General features: G+C 36.4%; 1 protein-coding gene across 1 annotated transcript in view; it reads left to right on the top strand.

Annotated features, from left to right (window-relative positions):
* Positions 1-22232, top strand: part of CNTN5 (contactin 5) — a 1333698-nt gene that overhangs the window by 773064 nt on the left and 538402 nt on the right. The window contains exon 4 of the mRNA XM_031653895.1: positions 19482-19703. Within this exon, the coding sequence (XP_031509755.1) occupies positions 19482-19703 (222 nt within the window). The remainder of the gene's footprint in view (positions 1-19481; positions 19704-22232) is intronic.

Below are 22232 nucleotides of genomic sequence, written 5' to 3'. Positions count from 1 at the left end.
TCTTAACTATGTTTTCCAGATATTTTAAATTTTCACCTTTTTTCTCAGGAATGCAAATAATTCATAAGTTTGGTGGTTTTGTGTGATTCTGTATTTCTTGATAACTTTTTTTAAACTCTTTTTTAAAAATTTATGTTTCTGTCTCACTGGCTTATTTCAAAAGGCTGGTCTTCAAGCAGTGAAATTCTTTCTTGTGCTTGGTGCAATCTGTTGATAAATATTTCAATTGTATTTTGAAATTCCTTAAGTAACTTTCAATTTAAGAAGCTCTGATTTTTTTTAAAAGATGTCTATCTCTTCCTTCTATTCCTGTATTGCTTTAGTAGTTTCTTTGTGTTGATATTCAACCTTCTCTTTGGATATCTTTGGAATTTCTTGCAATCCATGCTTTGAAGTTCTTATCTGTCTTTGACATGTGAATGCTCCCAGTGCATTCATATTTTGTATGGTGCTAGAATTCTGGAGCGGATTCCTTCTCATCTGGAGATAGTGGGACTTCTAATTTTTGTAATTATTTTTGTGCAGTAGAGTTTTCTCTTTGTTTTCCTACAATATTATGCTTTTGTTTTTAATTTTCCTTTTCTTTTCTTGTTCTCCTCCCAGGGTGTATGACTGTAGAGAAGGCTGGGTAAGATCTTTTGTCTTTTCTTCTATAGACCTATGCTCTTCTGTAAGCAGATTTTATATTGGGCTGTTCAGTTTGACCTACAGGACTGTAGTTTGTACTTATTGGTAAGAGCCAGTTACAGCTAACATACTGGGTATCCACTTGATCCTGGTTTACTAGGAGATTATCTCTGTTACCTCGGGGAATGAGCTGATTTATGGAGTGCACAGTTTTCTGCACTCCTTGCTTAACTGTGGAGGGTAGGGGACAAGATGTCCTTGTCCAAACCAGGAAGGCTCACCTACAGGTCCCCTAATGGTAGGCACTAGTGCCACATGCAAAGGAGAAATGACTGGGTGGCCACCAAGTGCCCAGAGGTGTGCCTCGGCATGGAGCTATGAAACCTCCTCAGTTACATGTTCTGTGTACAAGGTTGGTTGGGTAGGTAGGGGGTGAGGGGCGGGGAAGGAAACCTAAACTCCTAGTCTAGGAAAGTGACTGCTCCAGAGGCCTGGAGGTCTGCCTGTGCATTCACTATAGAGGCCTTGCTGTGCCACAGACTCTGCACAGGGAGGACAGGGCAATTCAGGCTGCTCATCCAGGCAAATGAGTGCTGCAGATGCCTGGAGATCCACCTGGGCATGCAGTGCAGAGGGGTCTCCTGCCCCAGGATCTCTTCACAAAAGAGGTGGGGTGACACAGGAAGTGGTTCCAGGTGAGTGGGTGCTCCAAATGCTTGGAAATATGCCTGACTGTGGAGTGGAGAGGGCTCTGATGCAACACCATCTATGCACAGGAAAGGTGGGGTGGCTCAGGCTGCCAGTCCTGATGAGCAGGTGTTTTGAATGCCTGGAGACCTGCCTAGGCTGAACCACAATCTGTTTTTCAGGAAGGATGGGGAGGTTCAAGCTGGTGATCCAGGTGAATGAGTATTCCAAATGTCTGGAGATCTGTCTGGGCATAGAGCAAATAGTGTCCCCCTGAACCATGGTCTGTGTCCAGAAAGGATGGGGTGGTTCAGCCTGTTGACCCAGGTGAGCAGCTGCTGAAAATGCATGGAGATCTTCCTGAGCATGAAGGAGAGGGCCCCGCTGCACCACGATGTCAAGGGGAATCAGTTGGAACACCCAGCAATGACATGCAGATGAGTTCCAATTCACCGAGCTGACCCTTGCTGCCGGTCTTGTTACCCTGGAGAAACCACAGCTGTAGTAGCTCTTCTCCCACCCTAGGACTCTGATGAGGGAGAGCATAATTCCAGTGCCTTTTCACAATTCTGACTGTGGAGGTCCTTACCCTACTTTAGAGCAGGTGACCCAAGCTCTGGCCCAGAACTAAAATGCCTGTGCAGCCTCACTGCTTGGCCACTAAAGAATTACTGACTTTGTATGTGCCGGATTAAAAATGGTGTCCTGCAGGGCTGGGTGCGGTGGCTCACGCCTGTAATCCCAGCACTTTGGGAGGCCGAGGCGGGCAGATCACGAGGTCAGGAGATCCAGACCATCCTGGCTAACATGGTGAAACCCTATCTCTACTAAAAAATACAAAAAATTAACCAGGTGTGGTGGCGGGCACCTGTAGTCCCAGCTACTCAGGAGGCTGAGGCAGGAGAATGGCGTGAACCCGGGAGGTGGAGCTTGCAGTTAGCCAAGATGGCGGCACTGTGCTGCATTCTGAGCAACAGAGCGAGACTCCATCTGAAAAGAAAAAAAAAAAAAAAAATGTGTCCTGCTCTTGGTCCTGAGTTTGGGAAAATGCTCACAATTTTTGCTGGTGTCTTTTCCTGACAGTGTCTACTGTTTTGGACAAGGCAGAACGCTTTGTTTCTCCTAGATCCTCTCCCTAAATTGACTCTCTGAGTTAGCCCCAGGACATAGGAAAAACAGTACCCTCCCTTTTCCTGGGTTTCTTGGATTCCACTGGGAAAGTGAATCACAGAGAGAGGCTGTATGTTTCTCTCATGTGCTGGGGTTTCACTTGCTTTTATGAGTCACGTGCCGTTACAGTGCTCTCTTCCCTGAGATCTGGGTTGTCCTTCACTTTTCTGGTGGATTTCCGTTTTCCTTGTTGAATTACAGCTCACAGAGTTGACCTTTACGAATTCTTGCTCTTTGCAAGTGGCCGAGACATCTTAAAATCTTCTAATATACCATCTTGGATATTTCAAAATGAGATGCAAACCTTTGAATAAACTCTTAGTGGGGTCTTGGGGTCTTTGAAGTCTTTTTTTTTTCTTTTATGAAAATTTAGTGGCAGCACATGCCAGAAAATACCCAAGTACAAAATGCCCAAATCTACTTTTTATGCCAAAAAGATGGTGGTTTTCAGTAAATATAGTTACACTGTATTGAATAAAAATAATTTACAAAATTAAATATGAATAATAATGTGTTTTACAATATGGTAGATACATTTATTTGGAAAAAGTTACTTGATAAGTTGATTAAAGGAAAGTCATTTACCAAATGTGTACCCTAGCTTGCAAAATGTGTTTCCTAGATTACTATTTCCAGAGAAAATCTTAATGTCAACTCAGTCAGTTAACAAAAACATAATGTGATATTTAGGAATAATGCAACTTACCTTTTAAAAAAAATAGGTTTTTAAACCATTTTACTCTTCAAAATTACTTTCTGAACGCTAACATTATACTGAACAAGTCAATTATCTCAATTCTGTTAGTTCACCTAAAGCCATGAGTCTACAATGAGGTATGATTTTAAAAAAATCTCATTGAAGTATGATAACATTTAATTTTAATTTTATGATCTTATAACTACCTTCAACTACAATTCTTAAATCTTTGCAAAGTAAAATTCTTTACATCAGCCCCTTAATCATTAGCTAATATGGCAGAAATTCTTAATACGGAAGGAATAGAGTATTTTAAAAATATAAAAATAAATGTATATACTAAATGTGTTTTAGTCTATGTTTATAAATAGAAGTACATCTTACAGAATATGGTAAAATGATTTATACATTTTATTTTTTAAATACCAATAATTTTATACATATATACATGTAAAATACATACACACATATATACACATTATACATATTCATATGAAAAAAACCACCATTACATTTTTATAAAATATTCAGTGCTTCATAATGGAACATGTAACAGGATTAGAAAAATAGCAAGTTCAAAGGCTGAAAACAAAACATGGCCTCATCTATTTGAAAAACCATAGGTAATTCTTTATTGAGGAATTAAAGTCTGAGAGAAGGAAAACAGGAAATATATGAATTTGTACAAATAAAGAATCTTGTCTCTCAGAAGAAAATTGTGCGTTGCTTTAAAGGGTTAAAAGAATAAGTGCAGTATTTTGGTCAGACCTGTAACATGATCAGAAACATTACTTTCATGGAATTGTGGAGCATAGACTGGAAGGATCTGGGCAACAATTAGGAAAACAGAGGTAACTAGAGCAGTACTTATGGGTATAGAGAAGGTAGAACTTGAAACTTCCGGAGGTTGGGTTAAATTTGCCAATACCTGTGGAACATCCAGATGTTTCACCTAGGCAATTACCTAAAAAAGCCTGAAGGTCAAAGGAGAGATCTGAGCTATTTTTATAGAAAACAAAAACAATCAACCCATGTCTATAAACTTTTGTTTATATAGAGAAAAAAAATTAGAAAGATTGTTTGTCATCATGAAGGCAAACTAACTTGTTAATTGAACTATTTTCAGCTAGTTGTTTTGGCAGCTGTAGACACAGCCTTGCAATCAGTACTCATTAAGGTATTGGAACTATAGCTCCCCACCCTCCAGGGAAGTAGTGTGATTGCATAAACCATGGTAACCGAAGAATGAACACTTTCAATATGATATAATTAAACATTATGGGAAAGAATGAATTACGGTTCTTTGTGACATTTGGCTAAACATGCTAGCAAGCAAAAATACACAAATGAAGGTCACATTTGCAATTATTATAAAAGTGTCTACATTTTAATTAGGTAGCTGATAAATGTCATTGAGCCTTAGCCACTGACCAACTGTCATTTTTTAAAAGGAGGAGAAAAATGTCACCTAAAAAGCCAGAATTTTTTGCATTGTCATGAAATTAAAAGTTGTAACCACAATAAAGTGTGTCCAGCACTAAGCTGTTAAATGGGCTTAGGGACAATCTCTAACAAAATTTAAGAAATAAATATTTTGACAGCATGTGAGGTGTCACTAGTAATACAAATTTTCAAGCATTGTTTTTTAAAGCATTGTGTCTTTATTGTAAAACCACATAGAGCCACATTAGCCTTGAAAGTCTCTTCTCAGAGAGTACAAGTGAATTTTTTCTTACTTTGCCTGCAGATTTGACTTAAATTCATTCCTTATTAATTTGGATTAAATATTCACTGACTTTCTCCCTCCGGTGACAAACTAATCTTCTTAACCTCACACACTATTGTACCTGACCTAAGAATAAAATAAATTGATCTCATCTCTTAGATTTTTTTTTTGAATTTTAAATATTATTTACTTGAAAATTACTTGTCCTTATCCCCTAAAAGAAAAATGAAATGTGTCAGCTAATATGAATCCCCCACTAAATTTACTTATAAAAGTGCCATGAAAGAAAATAAATATATAAATACTGTGTACGTGAGTGAGTGTGTGTGTGTGTATTGTCTTTAGGGTTAATCTGACTGATATTTCTAAATCCAAATTTTTAAACTTTAATAAGAAAATTCAAAAGACAAAATAGATCGAGCACAGTGGCTCACGCCTGTAATCCCAGCACCCTGGGAGGCTGAGGTGGGCAGATCACGAGGTCAGGAGTTCAAGACCAGCTTGGCCAACGTGGTGAAACCCTGTCTCCACTGAAAATACAAAAATTAGTCAGGCGTGGTGACGGGCACCTGTATTCCCAGCTATTCGGGAGGCTGAGGCAGGATAATCCCTTGAACCTGGGAGGTGGAGGTGGCAGTGAGCCAAGATTATTGCATTCCAACCTAGGTGACAGAGCAACACTCTTCCCCCCACCCCACCCCCCCAAAAAAAGACAAAATAGATACATTAGATACATAAATCATAAAGAAAATGATCAATTCTGCAAGGTAATGTAAATCTTGTCTTCATAGTATGCTATTATCATATTGAAACCAAAACAGTACAGTAAATGAAATCCTTAATCACCAGTGTATAAAGTGCTTTTAAGAATCAAGAAAAAGGAATCAGAACTCAATAGGATAAAAGAAAATATTTGAGTTATACCTGATGTAAATGACGAGTTGATGGGTGCTGACGAGTTGATGGGTGCAGCACAGCAACATGGCACAAGTATACATATGTAACAAACCTGCACGTTATGCACATGTACCCTAGAACTTAAAGTATAATAATAAAAAAATAAATAAAAATAAAAAAAGAAAATATTTGATATATAATTTAGTGATGAAATATGTATATATGGAAAAACTGTCTACTCAAAGTGCAAATCGAATGGTGAAATATGATTTCCACTATAATATTTGTAGAAAGTAAAAAAAGGTAATAGATCTTGGCCATCCTCTAATAAAACAGTATGCAAAATAACACAAGTGTTAAAGAAAATATTGCTCTTTTATGATGCTAACAGGAGTCTAAATATTAAGTCAGAAATTCTAGAAAACAATTTTGTCAATAACTATTTTCATTTCAGAAATTCGGCTTCTATGATACTCCTAGGAAATTATGGTAATAGTCACGAAGATTTACGTACAGGGATATTCCTGTGTCATTATATATAACAGATAAATTCATCTGTAGGGACATAGTTGAAGAAGTTTTAACAAAACACATAATTGAAATATATAATTAATTAAATGCTTCTGAAGGACATTTGTAACAGAATTACATAATTATAATATAACATATATATATGTATATTTAAGATGGAATCTCACTCTGTTGCCCAAGCTGGAGTGCAGTGACCTGATCTTGGTTCACTGCAACCGCCACCTCCCAGTTCAAGTGATTCTCCTGTCTCAGCCTCCCAATAGCTGGTATTACAGGTATGTACTACCATGACCAGCCGCAATATAATATTAAATAAAAATTAGAAAATTATGTGTATAAACTGATTCCAGTTTTCTTCCAACAAAACAAAATGTCTGCCTGTGTCTCTGTTGGCATATCTCTCCATAAATCAAATGAAGATAAATTCAAGTTTGTTTTTGCAGAGTATTCTATTTCTGGACATGAAGATCAGACATGATTTTGTTCTGTAGTGAGCATATATTTGTTTATAATGAGAATATTTAAAACTAGAATTCAGAGGACTCTTCAGATACCACCGTTTTGGATCTGAACCCTGTAGCTTATTCCCTAAGGTAAAGAATTAAGAGTAGGTACCTTCTGTGACCCTGAAGGCAACACCAAAAGAAATAAATGGTAGCTGATTCTCATACTGATTTAGAAGGGTACTGTATTGTTTTGAATTGAATTGATTTGTAAAACTTTTGACTTGAAAAGTAGTAGAGTTTGTGATGCATACATAACTGAGCCAAGAAACAGCAGTTCCACAGCTGGAAGTTGCTTTCTGACTTTAGGGTTTTGTTAAATATTGTGCAAATATTATGGATGAGGCAAATGTGTGGACACTGATGGTGAGAGTGACATGTTAAATCAGGCCCCAATATTTTAGCCCACTTGATGTCTTTGTTTCAATTTAAGTAACTGGACTAAATGTTCTGTCAGTTGAGGCTAGAAAATCACAACGACAGCAGGTGAGTGAATTTAAATGGATTTTTACAGGTATTTAATCTGTTAAATGAAAACTCACCTAACTTATCTAAAAATGTCATTGGGAAATTTCCTTTTGATATATTTTCTTTGAAGAAATTGCTGTTAGTTGCACAGTTTCCCATTTACTTCTGTGTGTGCCTCAGTAACCCATAATTCCTAGGGTCAAAGCTGTAGGTCTGCTTTTGAAGAAAAATTGTCGTAGAAAAAAATCACTTTGGGACTTCAATAACTAACTCACTTTGCAGGGATTCCTAGGCAACTTTTTCATGTGCTTGGTAGCAAAATAAAAACCATAAACATATTTCCAATATCCATATTCCCATTTGTGAGAAATGACCAAAGCTCAATTCAAATTTCACCTCTACTGTCAAGCACTTTTTCTTGGTATCAGCTGCTTCTTACTAGATGCTCCAACATGAGTTAGATTGAACAGTAATCCTATTATGCATCTATTCCTCTCTCCCTTTTAAGATTGTGCCTTGTGACTTGAGCATCACAATGAGCCTGTGATCGCTGGAAAGACAGTGACAGACAGCTAAAGATGATAAGCATAGGGTTTTCTTTAACGGTAAAATATAAAGAAGTTTATTTGCTCAGAGCAGCTACACAAGCAGGAGCCCCAGTGTACCCACACAAGTAGGAAGACGCAACTTCTTTTGTCCCTACCATCTTGCTTTCAGAGACACACGTGTGCCCCAGATAATACCCGTGTGGTGTGAGGATTCCACCAGGCCAGAGAAAAATTTTTATTTCATCGATGGGGGAGAATGGTGTCAGACCCTCTTAATGCTATATGCTTCTATCAAGTGTAAAAATAAATTCACTTAAAGCCCCAATTTGAAAACTAAGCCTTTTCGCTAAAACCAATTGTGACTATAGTTTTATCTGAGTGACTCTGTTGCTAAGATTTGTTGAAATTCAATAATTATAAAGTGATTTCCTTGAGGTTTATATTTTTTTCTCTTAGTTTATGAGAACTCTTTCAAGGCAAGGATTGTATGTTTTATTATACTTTTTTATTTCCATAGTTACTTTTTAATGTGGGATATGTAATAATCATTTCACATGTTAAATAAATTTTAAATCCTATATTGCATTATTTGTGTCTACGTCCAAAAATGTTATAATTATTTTTGGCCATATAGGATTCCATTGTATAATTAGCCATGTTGAATTCCATTCCTAAATCCAGAATTGAATGAGTACACCCACCTTTTGCAGACTGTGTTCTACACTGCACCATAGGAAACACTGAACATGATACTGAACATAATGAAACACATGTTTATTTTTAATATAACTGCATATATAGAAGCACAACTTGCCCACAGAATTGTTTCTAAAATTGGGAGGAAATACATGTTGTCTAATTATTTTCTAATTGCTAAGCAATGTTAGCTTTTTTGATTTGTTATCAAATACTGTCTGATCTATCTTAAACACACAGAGAATAGGAAAGTAAAAGCTAATATAATCATTACAGTTAAAACTTTACTGAAATCTTTAATTATCCAAAACAAGAGGGAATTCTTTACTCACTAAATTAATTTGGTTATATTTCTCAACTAGCTCCTGCCCGTGCTAATTTCCTCAGTGATTCATATTCATATTGTGAGGGAAATATTAATTTAATGCAATCATACAATTTATGCTCTTGGTGATTTAAAGAGATAGCATCATAATACTATAGATTTTTAAAAACTTTTAACCATGAAAAAAATACAAAACAAGAAAACTGTTAGAATCTCCTTTTTGGCAATAAAAGTCTGTAATACCCAGTTTAATGTGTAACAATATTCATGTTCTATCTGTGAATACAACTAAGCATTTACTATTTAGAAAAGAAGATAAAGTTACCCAAATCTTACATAATTATGCCTTCACATATTTATAGCATACCTGAGAAACAGCTGTGGAAATAATTTCAAATCATGCTTCTTTTCCCCTGTAAATATGTCTACTTTTTCAGTCTTATGCAAGGAACACCAGGAAGGCAGTGCTGTTAAATATTTTTCTTATATCTTAGAACTATGAAAGTTTAAATGCCTGACTCTGGTGCTTTAAAAATTGTGAATTTCATCCTTTGCATATGCTTTTTGCTCTTGCAGCTACAACACTGTAAACTTTACACATAATACATTTCTTGGAGAAAGTGCTGAGTTGAGACATAGAGTACATCTGATTCGGGCTATTTCAAACTTTCATATGCCATAGATGCAGACAACCAAATTGAAATGATGCACATTATTTATAAATTATTAACCATTTCTAAATATGCTCCACACGACTGGCTTTGCTGAGGTGTTTCATCCATCCTTGCAAGCTTCATAAAACAGTAGCAGGCCGAAATTGCACAGTTAACATTAATTCTCATCAGAGAGGACAGCCTTAGCAATTACTTTGAAAAAGGTCAGGTATCAAATTTCTTTATGCTGACTTTGATGCCAAATGGAGTCACACTGCAGATTTGGATATTGTATGTCTTCTGTTTTTTTCTGTATACTGTGTCGTCAATACATAATGCCACTCTTTGCTGTCTGACATAGAAGTCGATGATTGAATATTAATATTCTCAAGAATATTATGCTCTCAAGAGCATCGCACATCATTTGGTACTATAATTTATATTTTTATACAAAAGCTTAAATTGACATTTAAAATTAGACTTCAAAAGTAGGGAATACATGCTTTATATGAGTATCTGTCATTTCATGACTTTTGGGTGTTGCTTACTCTTCTGTATCTGTAAAACTTAACAGCATTGTGTGGGAGTTGATAGAAAATATTCAGATGCAGAGTCTAATAGTGATAATACAGTTTTATCAATCAATATTTTAGGAGCAGTAAAGTTTCTTGTAAACATACTTCTCATATTTAGGGACAGAAATAGAATTCTGAAGTTTTATTGGTGTCAGAAAATTCAGGAATATTTTGGTGATAGCAAGTTATTAAATACTTTAAAATATATTTTTATCATACTGACATTTTATCTTCTTCACAAATATTGTAAACAATTCTAGTTCTACATATTCAAATCTAGTATTTTATTAATAATATTTATATTTATTTTAATATTATAAATATTTTATTTATAATATCAATATTTCATTAATATTATGTACATTGAGTGGCAATGTTATGATCTCTAAAATGACCTTTTAGGTAATGGAAAAGAATGCTATTACTTCCAAGGACTGCAAGTGGTGGCAATGTCATTCTGACTTAATGGAGTCCAATTTTATTAAATAATACAAGTTCAGTTGTCCCAGGGTCATTATATTAGGAAATATTTAATGAAGGTATTAATATTTACTCCTACCCAACCTCCAGCTGGAATTTCATGGTGTGAGAGCACCGGGTTAATTGAGTTTTATCACAAAATCTCTGGGCCACTATAGAAATAACTTGAATGCAGGCTCCCTAAGGTCTAACCTATAAAAAATGAGAAAATAGAAAAAGAAATGATTAACATGTAACTTGATTCTGCTGACATCTTCAGCATAGTTATTTATTAAAAGACTGAGCAACTGATGAAACTTTCTCTCTGAAAAGAAAAAGGTATGGGTTTGAGGAGAGAGGGTAAGATGTTAATTATCCATCTTGTATGATGGGAGAATGAATGGACCAGGAAAATGAAGTAGTATTTCCTGGAAACTCACAAGGCCCACCAGAAGTCAATTATCACACATTGAGTTCTTCCTTCCAAACCCTGAACAGGAATATGGAGAAAAGATGGGTACATCTTGTTTTAGCCAGTAGAATCACAAGAATATATATTTGTGAAGTTTTCTGTAGATATATAGAGTCTGTTCTTATCCAAAATTTTTCTTTTAGAATTTGTTTGTGGGAATACACCTATTAGGAAAATAAAAAATGTAATCATTTCCTTTTCGTTTTTCACTTTTTCAGTTCCTCAGGGTAAAATGAATATGACAATTCAGTGTTCATATTCTCATTCTGTGACCCAATCAAATCTGGAAAGGGTAAACTCAGTATTCATTTATACCCACAAGAATGGTACAGGATTATAACTGAACTCTAGATAATAACACAAAATAATACAGAAAATGTATTGAGTTCTTACTATCAGACAGGCATAGTTTTAACTGTTTTCTGTATATTACTTTATTTGATCTTTACAACAACCTTTGAGGGAATTCCTGTTGTTATCTTCAATCTGAAGTCAAGGAAGCTGAATCACGGAGTTATTTCTGTCTTGCTCAAAGGCGCAGAGATACTACGATGTAGAATCTAGATTTGAATTCATGCCATCCAACTTTGGAACCTCTATTGCAAACCGATTGACTGACAAAGCTAATCTCACACAAAAATTTCATTCAGTAAAATGAGCGGCCAGGATGTAAGAGGAGAATATATGCATCATAACCAAGAGTGGAACTTTTATTCCCAGGAAGTGAGCCATGATGGCAGTACTGTAAGAATATGAGATGCTGGCAAGTTTTTGCTCAAAAGCACTCTGCTTTTTTTTTTTTTTTTCTCCTTTATGTTTATTATCTGTATTATAGTTCTTGGTTTTATAAATTTTTAGAATAATTTTGTTTGTTTAATGTTCCTCTACTAATGTTTTACTAATTGGTAATCCTCTACCAATACTCCCAGATTCTAAATTCCACAAGTCAAGTATCATGTGTGGTTTATTCATGACCATATCACCTGTTCCTAACCCATAGGCATTCATTAAAGAGTTATTGAAAAAATATGAATGAAGGTTGAATGAGAAAGCATTTAATTATGGAAAAAAGAATGTTAGAGGTTGCTAAAAGAATGTGAGGGGTTTTGTGTACAAGGAGTCTGGTCCAGACCCCATCATGGCATCACTCAGCATTTCTATTTCACTGAGCCTTTGAATTCTGAGCCTAGAATTTAGATAAAATCTACTCTGCTATTTATTTAAGTGACAGCTCTTGGGGTGATGAATAAAAACAGTTTCTGAATCCTGAATATGATTTACCAAATGGTCTATCATAGAAGACACCTTTCCATGACAGAAGTGTGAAAATTGTTAGGATCTGAAGCAAAACCACACAAAGAGAGTAGAGAGGTGTTTTGTTTTGTTTTGTTTTACTAAAAGTAGGAGTTTGAAAGAGCACAGAAAAATATTGGAATATCAAAGACAGAAGTGAGTTCAAGTAACTGTGACTAAAGATGAAATTCCTCTGGGAGGGAGCTGATGTCTATGAGTAAGATCATTTAAAGGGTACTTTAGGTGGAGAAAAATGTTTCCTAGGGTACGCCAACATTGAAGAGACAAAGAAGAATTAGAAAAGGAGATAAAAAGTTTCCAGTGAAGTAAGAATAAAGACGTGAGGTTTTGGTATCTTGGAATTACATAAAGACAACATTCAAAAGAAAAAGAAATAACTAACTGTGTCATACACTCCTAATAGGTTTAATGTAGTGAAAATTTGTCCTTAAACTTAGCAATATCCTGGTAATTTTTATCTTTAAAAAGAGACTATTCACAATAGCAAAGACTTGGAAGCAACCCAAATGTCCATCAGTGACAGATTGGATTAAGAAAATGTGGCACATATACACGATGGAATACTATGCAGCCATAAAAAAGGATGAGTTTGCGTCCTTTGTAGGGACATGGATGCAGCTGGAAACCATCATTCTTAGCAAACTATCACAAGAACAGAAAACCAAACACCGCATGTTCTCACTCATAGGTGGGAACTGAACAATGAGATCACTTGGACTCAGGAAGGGGAACATCACACACCGGGGCCTATCATGGGGAGGGGGGAGGGGGGAGGGATTGCATTGGGAGTTATACCTGATGTAAATGACGAGTTGATGGGTGCAGCAGACCAACATGGCACAAGTATACATATGTAACAAACCTGCACGTTATGCACATGTACCCTACAACTTAAAGTATAATAATAATAAATAAATTTAAAAAAAAAGAAATTAATGTAGACTAATCTAGGAAACCTATATAAAGCAATGAGAGTATTAATTTAAAAGTCATTAAATCTCATTGTATAATGATATGGGCATATCTTAAATAAAGATAGCTAGTATGCTGGCAATAAAGAAGATCTATCATTTAAAAAAAAAAAGACATTATTGTGGAATGGTATAAGCAAGAGATCTTATAAAAGGTCAAGGGAAAAAGGAGGGAAAAATAATTGAATACTTTTACCGTATATAGCACTTTTTAAGGAGTCTTGTAATAAAAATTAGGAATGATAAGGTCATAATAATTTTATTTAAAAGAGAACGTTTTTATAGTTAAGAGAACATTCTAACAAGCATGCCAAAAAATTGATGCTGAACGAGATACAGAAGGAATCATCTGGAGAGATGTCCTTGAACAGTCAGGATGGAATGGAATTAAATATATATACATACAGGATTGGCCTTTAAGAGATGTACAGACACCATTCATGTGACTCAGCTCATATTAATGAAACAAGGCGGAGTGCATGCGTGTACAGGCAGATGGTGGGAGCATGTGAGGGACTGTCTCTTCTGATTGCTTCTATTTTCTTAATACAATAGGAAGCACCATCATCAGGAAGGTCAAAAAGATAAGGGTTTGAGGAGAGAGGGTAAGATGCTAATTGTCCATCCTGTATGATGGGAGAGTAAATGGACCAGGAAAATGAAGTAGTATTTCCTGGAAACTCACAAGGCCCACTGGAAGTCAATTATTACACATTGAGTTCTTTCAGCATGATTTTGTATTCTTCTCTGGCTACAGAGTATATTGATAGTTGGACTTAAATTAGCAGGGGAGAGAGTTAGCCTGGGAAGAAACAGTCCAGGGTGAGAAGCAGTGTGCCTGAAGGTGCATTGAAGGAATTGAGTAAGGTTATATTATGAACTCTAACCTGGAAATGGAGAGAGTTGAGGAAATGAGAGCAGGGTGCAAAACAGTGAAAGAGTATTAAGATCAGTAGATTGTAGGTCTTGAAGTAGTTGAGATGCCAAACAGAAAGAGATGAAATTATGTATTAGTCCGTTCCCACTCTGCTATAAAGGACTTCCCCAAACTGAGTGATTATAAAGGGGAGGTTTAATTGACTCACAGTTCCATGTGACTGGCATGGCCTCAGGAAACTTACAATCATGATGGAAGGCAAAGGGGAGGCAGGCACCTTCTTCACAAGGTGGCAGTAGAGAGAATGACTTAAGGTGGATCTTGACAAACACTTATAAAACCGTCAGCTCTCATGAGAACTCACTATCACAAGAACAGCATGGAGGAAACTGCCCTGTGATTCATTTACCTCCCTCTAGTTTCTGCCTTCACATCTGGGGATTATGAGGATTACGGAGATTATAATTCAAGATGGGATTTGGGTGGGGACACAAAGCCTACCCATTTCAAATAATATAAGATGTACCAGACACTTAAATGTAGGAAGGGGATGCAGCTATTTTCCACCCTCAACAGATTTCTGCATTTGTTAAATTAACTTATTCTCATAAAGTTGAGCGTTAGACAAAGTCCTATCAATGAAACAACATTTTCCCACTTATTTATGCTAATATATTCTCAGAGATGAGAATCCTCAGAACTAAGACTGAGGAGTGGGGAAACTGAGGAGATGTCATACAAAAGGGCTGGGCAGCTAAGAGGGCACCAAGTTGGAGAGTTAAAAATATCCTTGAGAGAAGAAGAGACCCCACAAAAGTGTAAACCAGTTGCACTAAGACCATGAGGCTGATGAAAGCCACTTTCTAAGGTCTGAGCTTATATGTCAAATAGAATGGAAATGGTAATATAGGGGTTCCAGACCACATCCAGATCTTGAAGAGTCCTCTTCATCCCTTATCTCTGAACACACTTTTACTGAACTCTGTGTGCAGTGCCCTGTGTGGAGCAGGCAGGAAGCTGTGATACTGCTGTGTGCACACCCTCTGCAGGACCAGCTTCCCCACACCTAATCCACTTGAACTGATTTAACAAAAGTGGGTCTCTGTTGAGGATGAAACATAACTGAATCCCCTTCCTCTGTTGAAATTCAAGTATTGGCATTTCTGTCTATTTCACCTTATTATTCCATCTCTTTTTGTCTAGGATCCCAACTCCTTCAAGACTTAAAATTGACTGATCTTAATACCTTTTCAGTTTCTGCACCTTGCTCCTGTTTCCTCAATTCCCTCCCTCTCCAGATTAGAGTTCATGGTCCATAACTTCATTCACTTCCTTCAGTGAGCCTTCAACCACCCTGCCCTTCACCCTCAACTATTTTCACAGACTAACCTCTCTAACCCCCAATTTAAATTCAACTATTAATAGATTATAGCTAGAGAACACTGATCTTCAAAACTATTGACTAGCTGCCTTGTCTGTATTGAAAGACTTTCACTTCCTTTCACTTTGTGACATTCCACTTTTCTACTTTTTTCCTTCCCTTTCCAGATTCGAGTAGCTCCGCTTTTTTTTTGCAAAAAAATGCTGATGTTCGTCAAAATTCCATTTTCAACACCCTATTTCTTACTTCACATGCTTCCTTGGCAAGCTTATCTATTCTCAGTTTCAGTAACCATCTATTTGGTTACCATTTCATAATCTCTCTGATGAACCTGCATCTCCCTTAATTTTGCAGAATCTTAACATCAACATGAATGTCCTGGAGGCACCATAGACTCTCCACCTGTCTAAAACTGAATTCATGAGCCTTTACCTCAAGCTCACGCCTTTTCCTGCATTCTTATCTATCTTCTAGTGGAGGCAAGCTTGCCTGATTTGTCACTTTTCTTTACTGCCTCCAATCTAATAAACCAATAACTTCATTTACTATTCCCATATGTATTATCTCCTTATTTCTGACAAATCTTTGCCTGTATTACAGGGTTAGACCCTTGAGTCATCTTTATTCGGTCTCTTTCAAATATGGCACTACAACCAGAGTGATCTCTCTAAAACTTATGTTTTTCTCCTTTCAAAGCCATACCAGTTTAACATGACATGCTAGACATTTCGTCATCGGCACCTTGTTTACTTATTCAGCCTTACATATCCTCCCACCTCTCTCCCTCATACTCTGTGCTCCTGTTTTAATCTACCAAGCAGGCCATAGTGCCTTTACTTTCTAGGTTTTTATATATTTTCTTCCGTGTCTGGAGTGTCTTTCTTTCCCTACTGAAGACTTGACTGAACTTATCACTAATGAACTTTCAGGACTCAGTTTAGATAGAATTTCTACTGGAAAGCATTTTCTGTTTTCTGATGACTTAAAGCTGAATGAGAGTTTTCTCTACCCATGCGGGGAGCCCATAGATCCTTGAATTTACTTTTATATCACATGATACTAACATTGCATGAATACCACCTTTTTTTTCCAACTAGATCGTAGCTCCTTGAGGGCGAGGGCAGGATTATTCACATTTTTTCCCTAGCATTTGGCACCTACTAAGTTGTTATCACATGTTTGTCGAATGCATGCATGCATGCATGAATGAATGAATCAGTTGCCACATTTCTAGTAACAGCTTTGAGTTCACATTAATTGATGAAAAGGGAATCTTACTGCAACAGATAAAACTGATTGCATAACAAACGAAGACCTGGCGTAGCGCACTTAGACAAATTAGCATTTGCCTCATCTCTATATGGAGTGGCACAAGCCCATTTCTGTACCACTTACTATTTGGTTAAAAATACATATATATATATATATATATATATATATATATAAAAGATTTATAGCCACAGTGACGTTCCTGGCCTTTTTAAACCTCATTATGGCCTTTCTATTTTTCAGGTTTTTCATTGATTATCCTTATCTGGCTTTAAGAACTATAAAACACATTATCATACTTCACTGTACTTTTTAACACCAGTCTGGGATAGTTGTTTGTTTTGTTTGTTTTTTTGTTTTTTGTTTTCCTTTATAAATGAGCAGGGCAGACAGTTAAAACACAAAGCAACAGATTGCACTGAGAAATGAATAGGTTTGGAGACTACAACTACAAACGACCTTAAAGGAAAACTCATTCAGTTTTTATTACCTTATACCTCTAGGTGCCAAAACTTGCATTTAATTCCCTGTTTTAAAGGAGATTTTATGTCTACCCATAATCTGTGCACATATAGTTTGCCCAAGAGAGGTTAGCTCTTTTCAGTTAAAATTGATCCACCTTCGTCAGACTTGTGGTTGAGCAGCAAAAGACTGAAGGACATGAATCTCTTAACTGCTGATGGGCTTGGCCTACACATATCATGTTCATTTTAAGTGTGGAAAACATCTAAAAATATACTTTCCTGAGTTTCAGAGAAATCATATTTGCAGTTTCACAGAACAGAAAATGTTAAACTTAATTCGATGCTTAACACCTAAAGTGTTATTTTCAAATCACAGAAAAATGCTTTTTGCTTTCTAAAATACCTCTCTAAGACAGTATAATTATTCTAAATAATTTTAATTAATTATGAGAAAGCTTACTGACAGTGATACATTTTTTTTAAGCAAAAATTTAGTTAGCAATGATTAAATTTAAAGGCCAGATACTCTGAACAAAACTATCTGATTCTTTTTTTTTTTCCTTTTTTTTTTCTTTTCCTTTTTTTTTTTTGAGAGAGCGTCTTGCCCTGTTTCCCAATCTGGAGTACAGTGGCATGATCACAGCTTACTGCGGCCTAAACCTCCCAGGCTCAAGCAATCCTCCCAGCTCAGCTTCCCCAGTAGCTGGAGCTACAGACATGTGCTGCCACATGTGCCTAATTTTTTGTACTTTTTGTGTAGATGGGGTCTTACTTTATTGCCTTTGCTGGTTTTAAACTCCTAGCTCAAGTCATTCTCTCACCTTGGCCTCCTTGGCAAGCTTATCTATTCTCAGTGTCAGTAACCATCTATTTGGTTACCATTTCATAATCTCTGTGATGAACCTGCATCTCCCTTAAGTTTGCAGAATCATAACATCAACACGAATGTCCTGGAGGCAATGATTTAGTTAGCAAATTTAGTTAGCAGTGATTAAATTTAAAGGTGGGATTTAAAGGCATGAGATTAACTGCTGGGATGAAAGGCATGAGCCGCTGTGCCTGGCCGCAAACTGCCAGAGTCTTAGAAGTATTTCCAAGATCAGCAAATTGTCCAGCTTAGTTGATACTGGACATAGAAAAAATTTCCAGTTACTTATTTCTCTTCAGAGTTCATCATAATTAGTTTGTACTTTTTAAAATTTGATCTGTATAGTAAACTTACTGTTTCTTACGGACATAAAGGAAAGTTAGTTCAATCCATTTCAGGCAGGATGCTCAACCTTTCTAACAAAACACTTTGGGAATTAAAATATGGAAATTTCTCAATAAAAAAGAAAATTTCATCGTTTTCCCACTTAATAGTGTTAATCTGTATATATTCGATAATAAAACTTAGAAAATGAATTTCAATCCACTTTTTTATGTTCCATAGTGAATTTGCCTACTTTTCAAGAATATGAGGTATTACTTAGAGCCTAGTAAAAACACATGTGCTACACGGAACACATCTCCTACTACATAATAAATTTTAGTGAATGAATTTCCTGTCTGTATTTGTAGAATATAAGTGAAATGTTGGTTTCCTCACTGCATCTTAATAATAAAGAACTGATCTATGTGAATGGCTATTGTAATATTAAGGTAAACTTTTAAAAGTTAGTTTACAAATTTTCCTGACAAAGTATTTAGCTTGGCTTCTGTCTTCCCTTCTTTCCTACTTACCCCTCTCTCTCTTCTTGCATTCTTCCTTCCCTTCCCCCATCATTTTTCCTCCCCTCCCCTCCCCTCTCCCCTCCCCTGCCCTCTCCCCTCTCCCATCTCCTCCCCTCTCTTCCCCTCTCCCCTCTCTTCCCCTCTCCCCTCTCCTCTCTTCTCCTCCCCTCTCCCCTCCCCTCCCCTCCCCTCTCCCCTCCCCTCCCTTCCCCTCCCCTCTCCCCTCCCCCCCCCCCTTCCCTCCCCTTCTCCCTCCCCTCCCCTCCTCAATACGAAAACTAGTAGAATTTTCAGAAAACACTAAAAAATATTAAAGTAACATTTTTCACACTTGCACTGTAATCTGAATTTGCTTGCAGCTCCAAAGGTTTTCAGTAATGTCTTCAAAAGAAACAATTTTCATAAGAATAGAACAGTTTCCTCAAAATTCAGATTTTACTGTATTTTTTCTCTTACAGAATATTCAAAAGCTCTTCCTGGTCTCTCCACTTCATATGCCACTTTGTTAAGAATTAAGAAGAGTTCATCTTCATCTCTCTTTGGTTCCAAAACCAGACCACGATACAGCAGCCCTCCATTGGGAACACTGAGTGCTTCTTCACCCAGCTGGCGAGGGGCAGCTCAGCATTATTATTCCCCTGTCAATCTTTATCATTCCTCAGATGCCTTCAAACAAGATGGTAAGTGTCAAAGAAAAATGGCTCCAGATAGAATAAAGGAGGCAAAGAAGACTGATTTAAGACTCTTGCAGTAGAGATCAAGACTATTCCGATGGGAGAGAGTGATTGAACTCAACTCTGCTAAAAATGAAAACAGGAGAGTTTTTAAAGCTGGGGTGAGCTAGTAGAAAATTGGAGGATGATAGGGGAGATACTGGTTAACGTGACTAGGCCATCTGTGTTTATTGATTGGTGCTTATTGAAGTTAGGCTACTACCCTCTCATAGAGACTCGGAGATGGAGACCCTGTTTCTTGATGGTTACATTTCAAATGGAGAGCTCCCAGGCCCTGAGACAGACATTACTGGGTTACAAAAATGAGGAGAGCCTGGAAGACTATTTACATCTCAAAGTGGCAGAGAATACATTTACACATGCAGCTTTCTAAAGTAAATGCTCTAAGGAATGGGAGATTAGAAGACTATAGTCAGGAAGAAACCTGTCTAAAGTTTATAAAGGTGAGAGGAGTGCTAAGCTGTGTTGGTTGTAAGTTAGTCTTCTGCTCTAAACATCTTTAAAGAATTTGTGTGTATTATTATTTAATTGCACTGTATACCAATTCTAATTTAGGATTAAGACTAAATGCATTCATATACTGAAAGTAAAAATAGACATTTTTGGGAGGGTAATTTGACAGTGAATATCAGAAACATAAAACAGACTTATCCTTCAATCCAGTGGTTTTATTTCTGGAAGTGTATTCTGTGTAAGAAAATAATAAACAGAGCACATAATGATATGTATATAGCATATATACTATATGCTTAGCATTACTTAATGGAAAATAAGAAATAATCTATACATCCAACACTAAGATATCAGTTAAATTAAGGACTGATCTACAGCTATTAGCTTTATAGTTTGAACGACATTTTCTAGATGTTCTCTACCTTTGTCGTTTTTGGATCTATCGACAAAATAATGCCTGGCTCATTAACAGCAAGACAAACTGGCACCTGTTATTACTAGTCTCTGTCCAGTCTGTTTTATATAGAAATGAGTTTCAGTTTTCTCAACACATATGTGAAGTAGATACTGTTACTGTCTTCTATAGAAATGAAAACTCTGGGACAGATAAGTATTTTTCACAATGTCACACTGCTAATAGGTATCATAGCCAATTTTTATTCACATCAACAATGATACTAAGACTAGTGCACTTAGGCTACATTTCATTTACGACTGATGAAAGAATAAACATTCAAAGATACATTTTAGAGGAACTTAGATACTGGAAATATTGTGAGAATGACAATTAGGTGGTGGTGCCAGGTGCAGGCAAACTTATCCTTTGTGATTATACCAATTGTTGCCATGTGGAGCATTGTCTCATAGTGTTGGCATCTAAATTATATGTAAGCATTTTGTTAGAATTCCAAAAATGTTTTATTTTCCAAAATACTTAATGTGAGTTTTTAACTTTCTATTACCCTTAAGCCTAATATGAAATGTAATCAGAGATGTGTTTGGATTTGTTTTCTTTAGGCATTATTATCTTGTGGAAAGGCAGTAAGGTAGAAAATCGAGTGATCAGAACTATGATCTACTTTTATAGTTGGTATAATTTTCACCTAACTAGTGTTCTGCCTCCTTGTTCTCTAGTGTCAAATGGCAGTTAAGGTGGTCACAATGGTAAATATAAGTATGAATTCAAATCCATGGAAATAATGAGAACAATAAATATTGGGACATAAAATGGAGCCAGCTGTGAGACCAGTTCAAGGTGTCTACTATTAATGCCTATACACCTACTGTGTACTGGTCCCGTTTTGGGTAATTAGCCAGAAAAGAAAGAAAATCTGGTCAATTACATATTTCACAGTATTTCAAACATTAAAATGGAATTGTTATTCAGTAAAAGCACAACTCTCTCACACATTGATTCGACAGTTGTTTTTTTTTTCCTGGAAAATCCTCATTAAGAGTTTATTAGATATGATGGCCAGTGACCCGAACATGACTTTTACTGTACCCGTGATAATAAGTTTCATCTGTTTCAATAAAGGCAGATGCAACCCAAACAGAAACAACAAAATGAGAAGAAATAATTATCTAAAACTGTGCTCCTCAATCTGTTAAAATAAAACCTCTGTTAAAATAAGACACGCCTTCAAAGATTGAGGTAGAGCAAGATAATCTCACTTACAAAAAGCTCCCATGTGATGGTGATGCTGCTGGTCTGTGGACGATACTTACTGAGTCACAAGGCTCTGGGCTGGTGATCAATTTAATATAACTTAGTCCTGTGCTAATTTAGTTTAATCCATATTTAGAGTATCAGGAAGAATGGATAATCTGAGTATTTTCCAAGTAATCTTGCGTAACTGCTGATTTCTCTTCTGAGCATTTTATAAATCTTAGCTAGATGCGACTTTGAGTTCTTTCTCTCTGACAGGAGGCTGACATATGGCTTTTGTCAGGTAATTCCCTTTAGCCTTAATAGAGAGTAAAGCTGAGGTTGACATGCTCTTGTGAAAAATGAGGAAACTA

This window comes from Papio anubis, chromosome 12 (genome assembly GCF_008728515.1).
Source record: "Papio anubis isolate 15944 chromosome 12, Panubis1.0, whole genome shotgun sequence".
NCBI classification, from domain to species: domain Eukaryota; kingdom Metazoa; phylum Chordata; class Mammalia; order Primates; family Cercopithecidae; genus Papio; species Papio anubis.
This window is presented reverse-complemented; position numbering and strand designations above follow the sequence as displayed.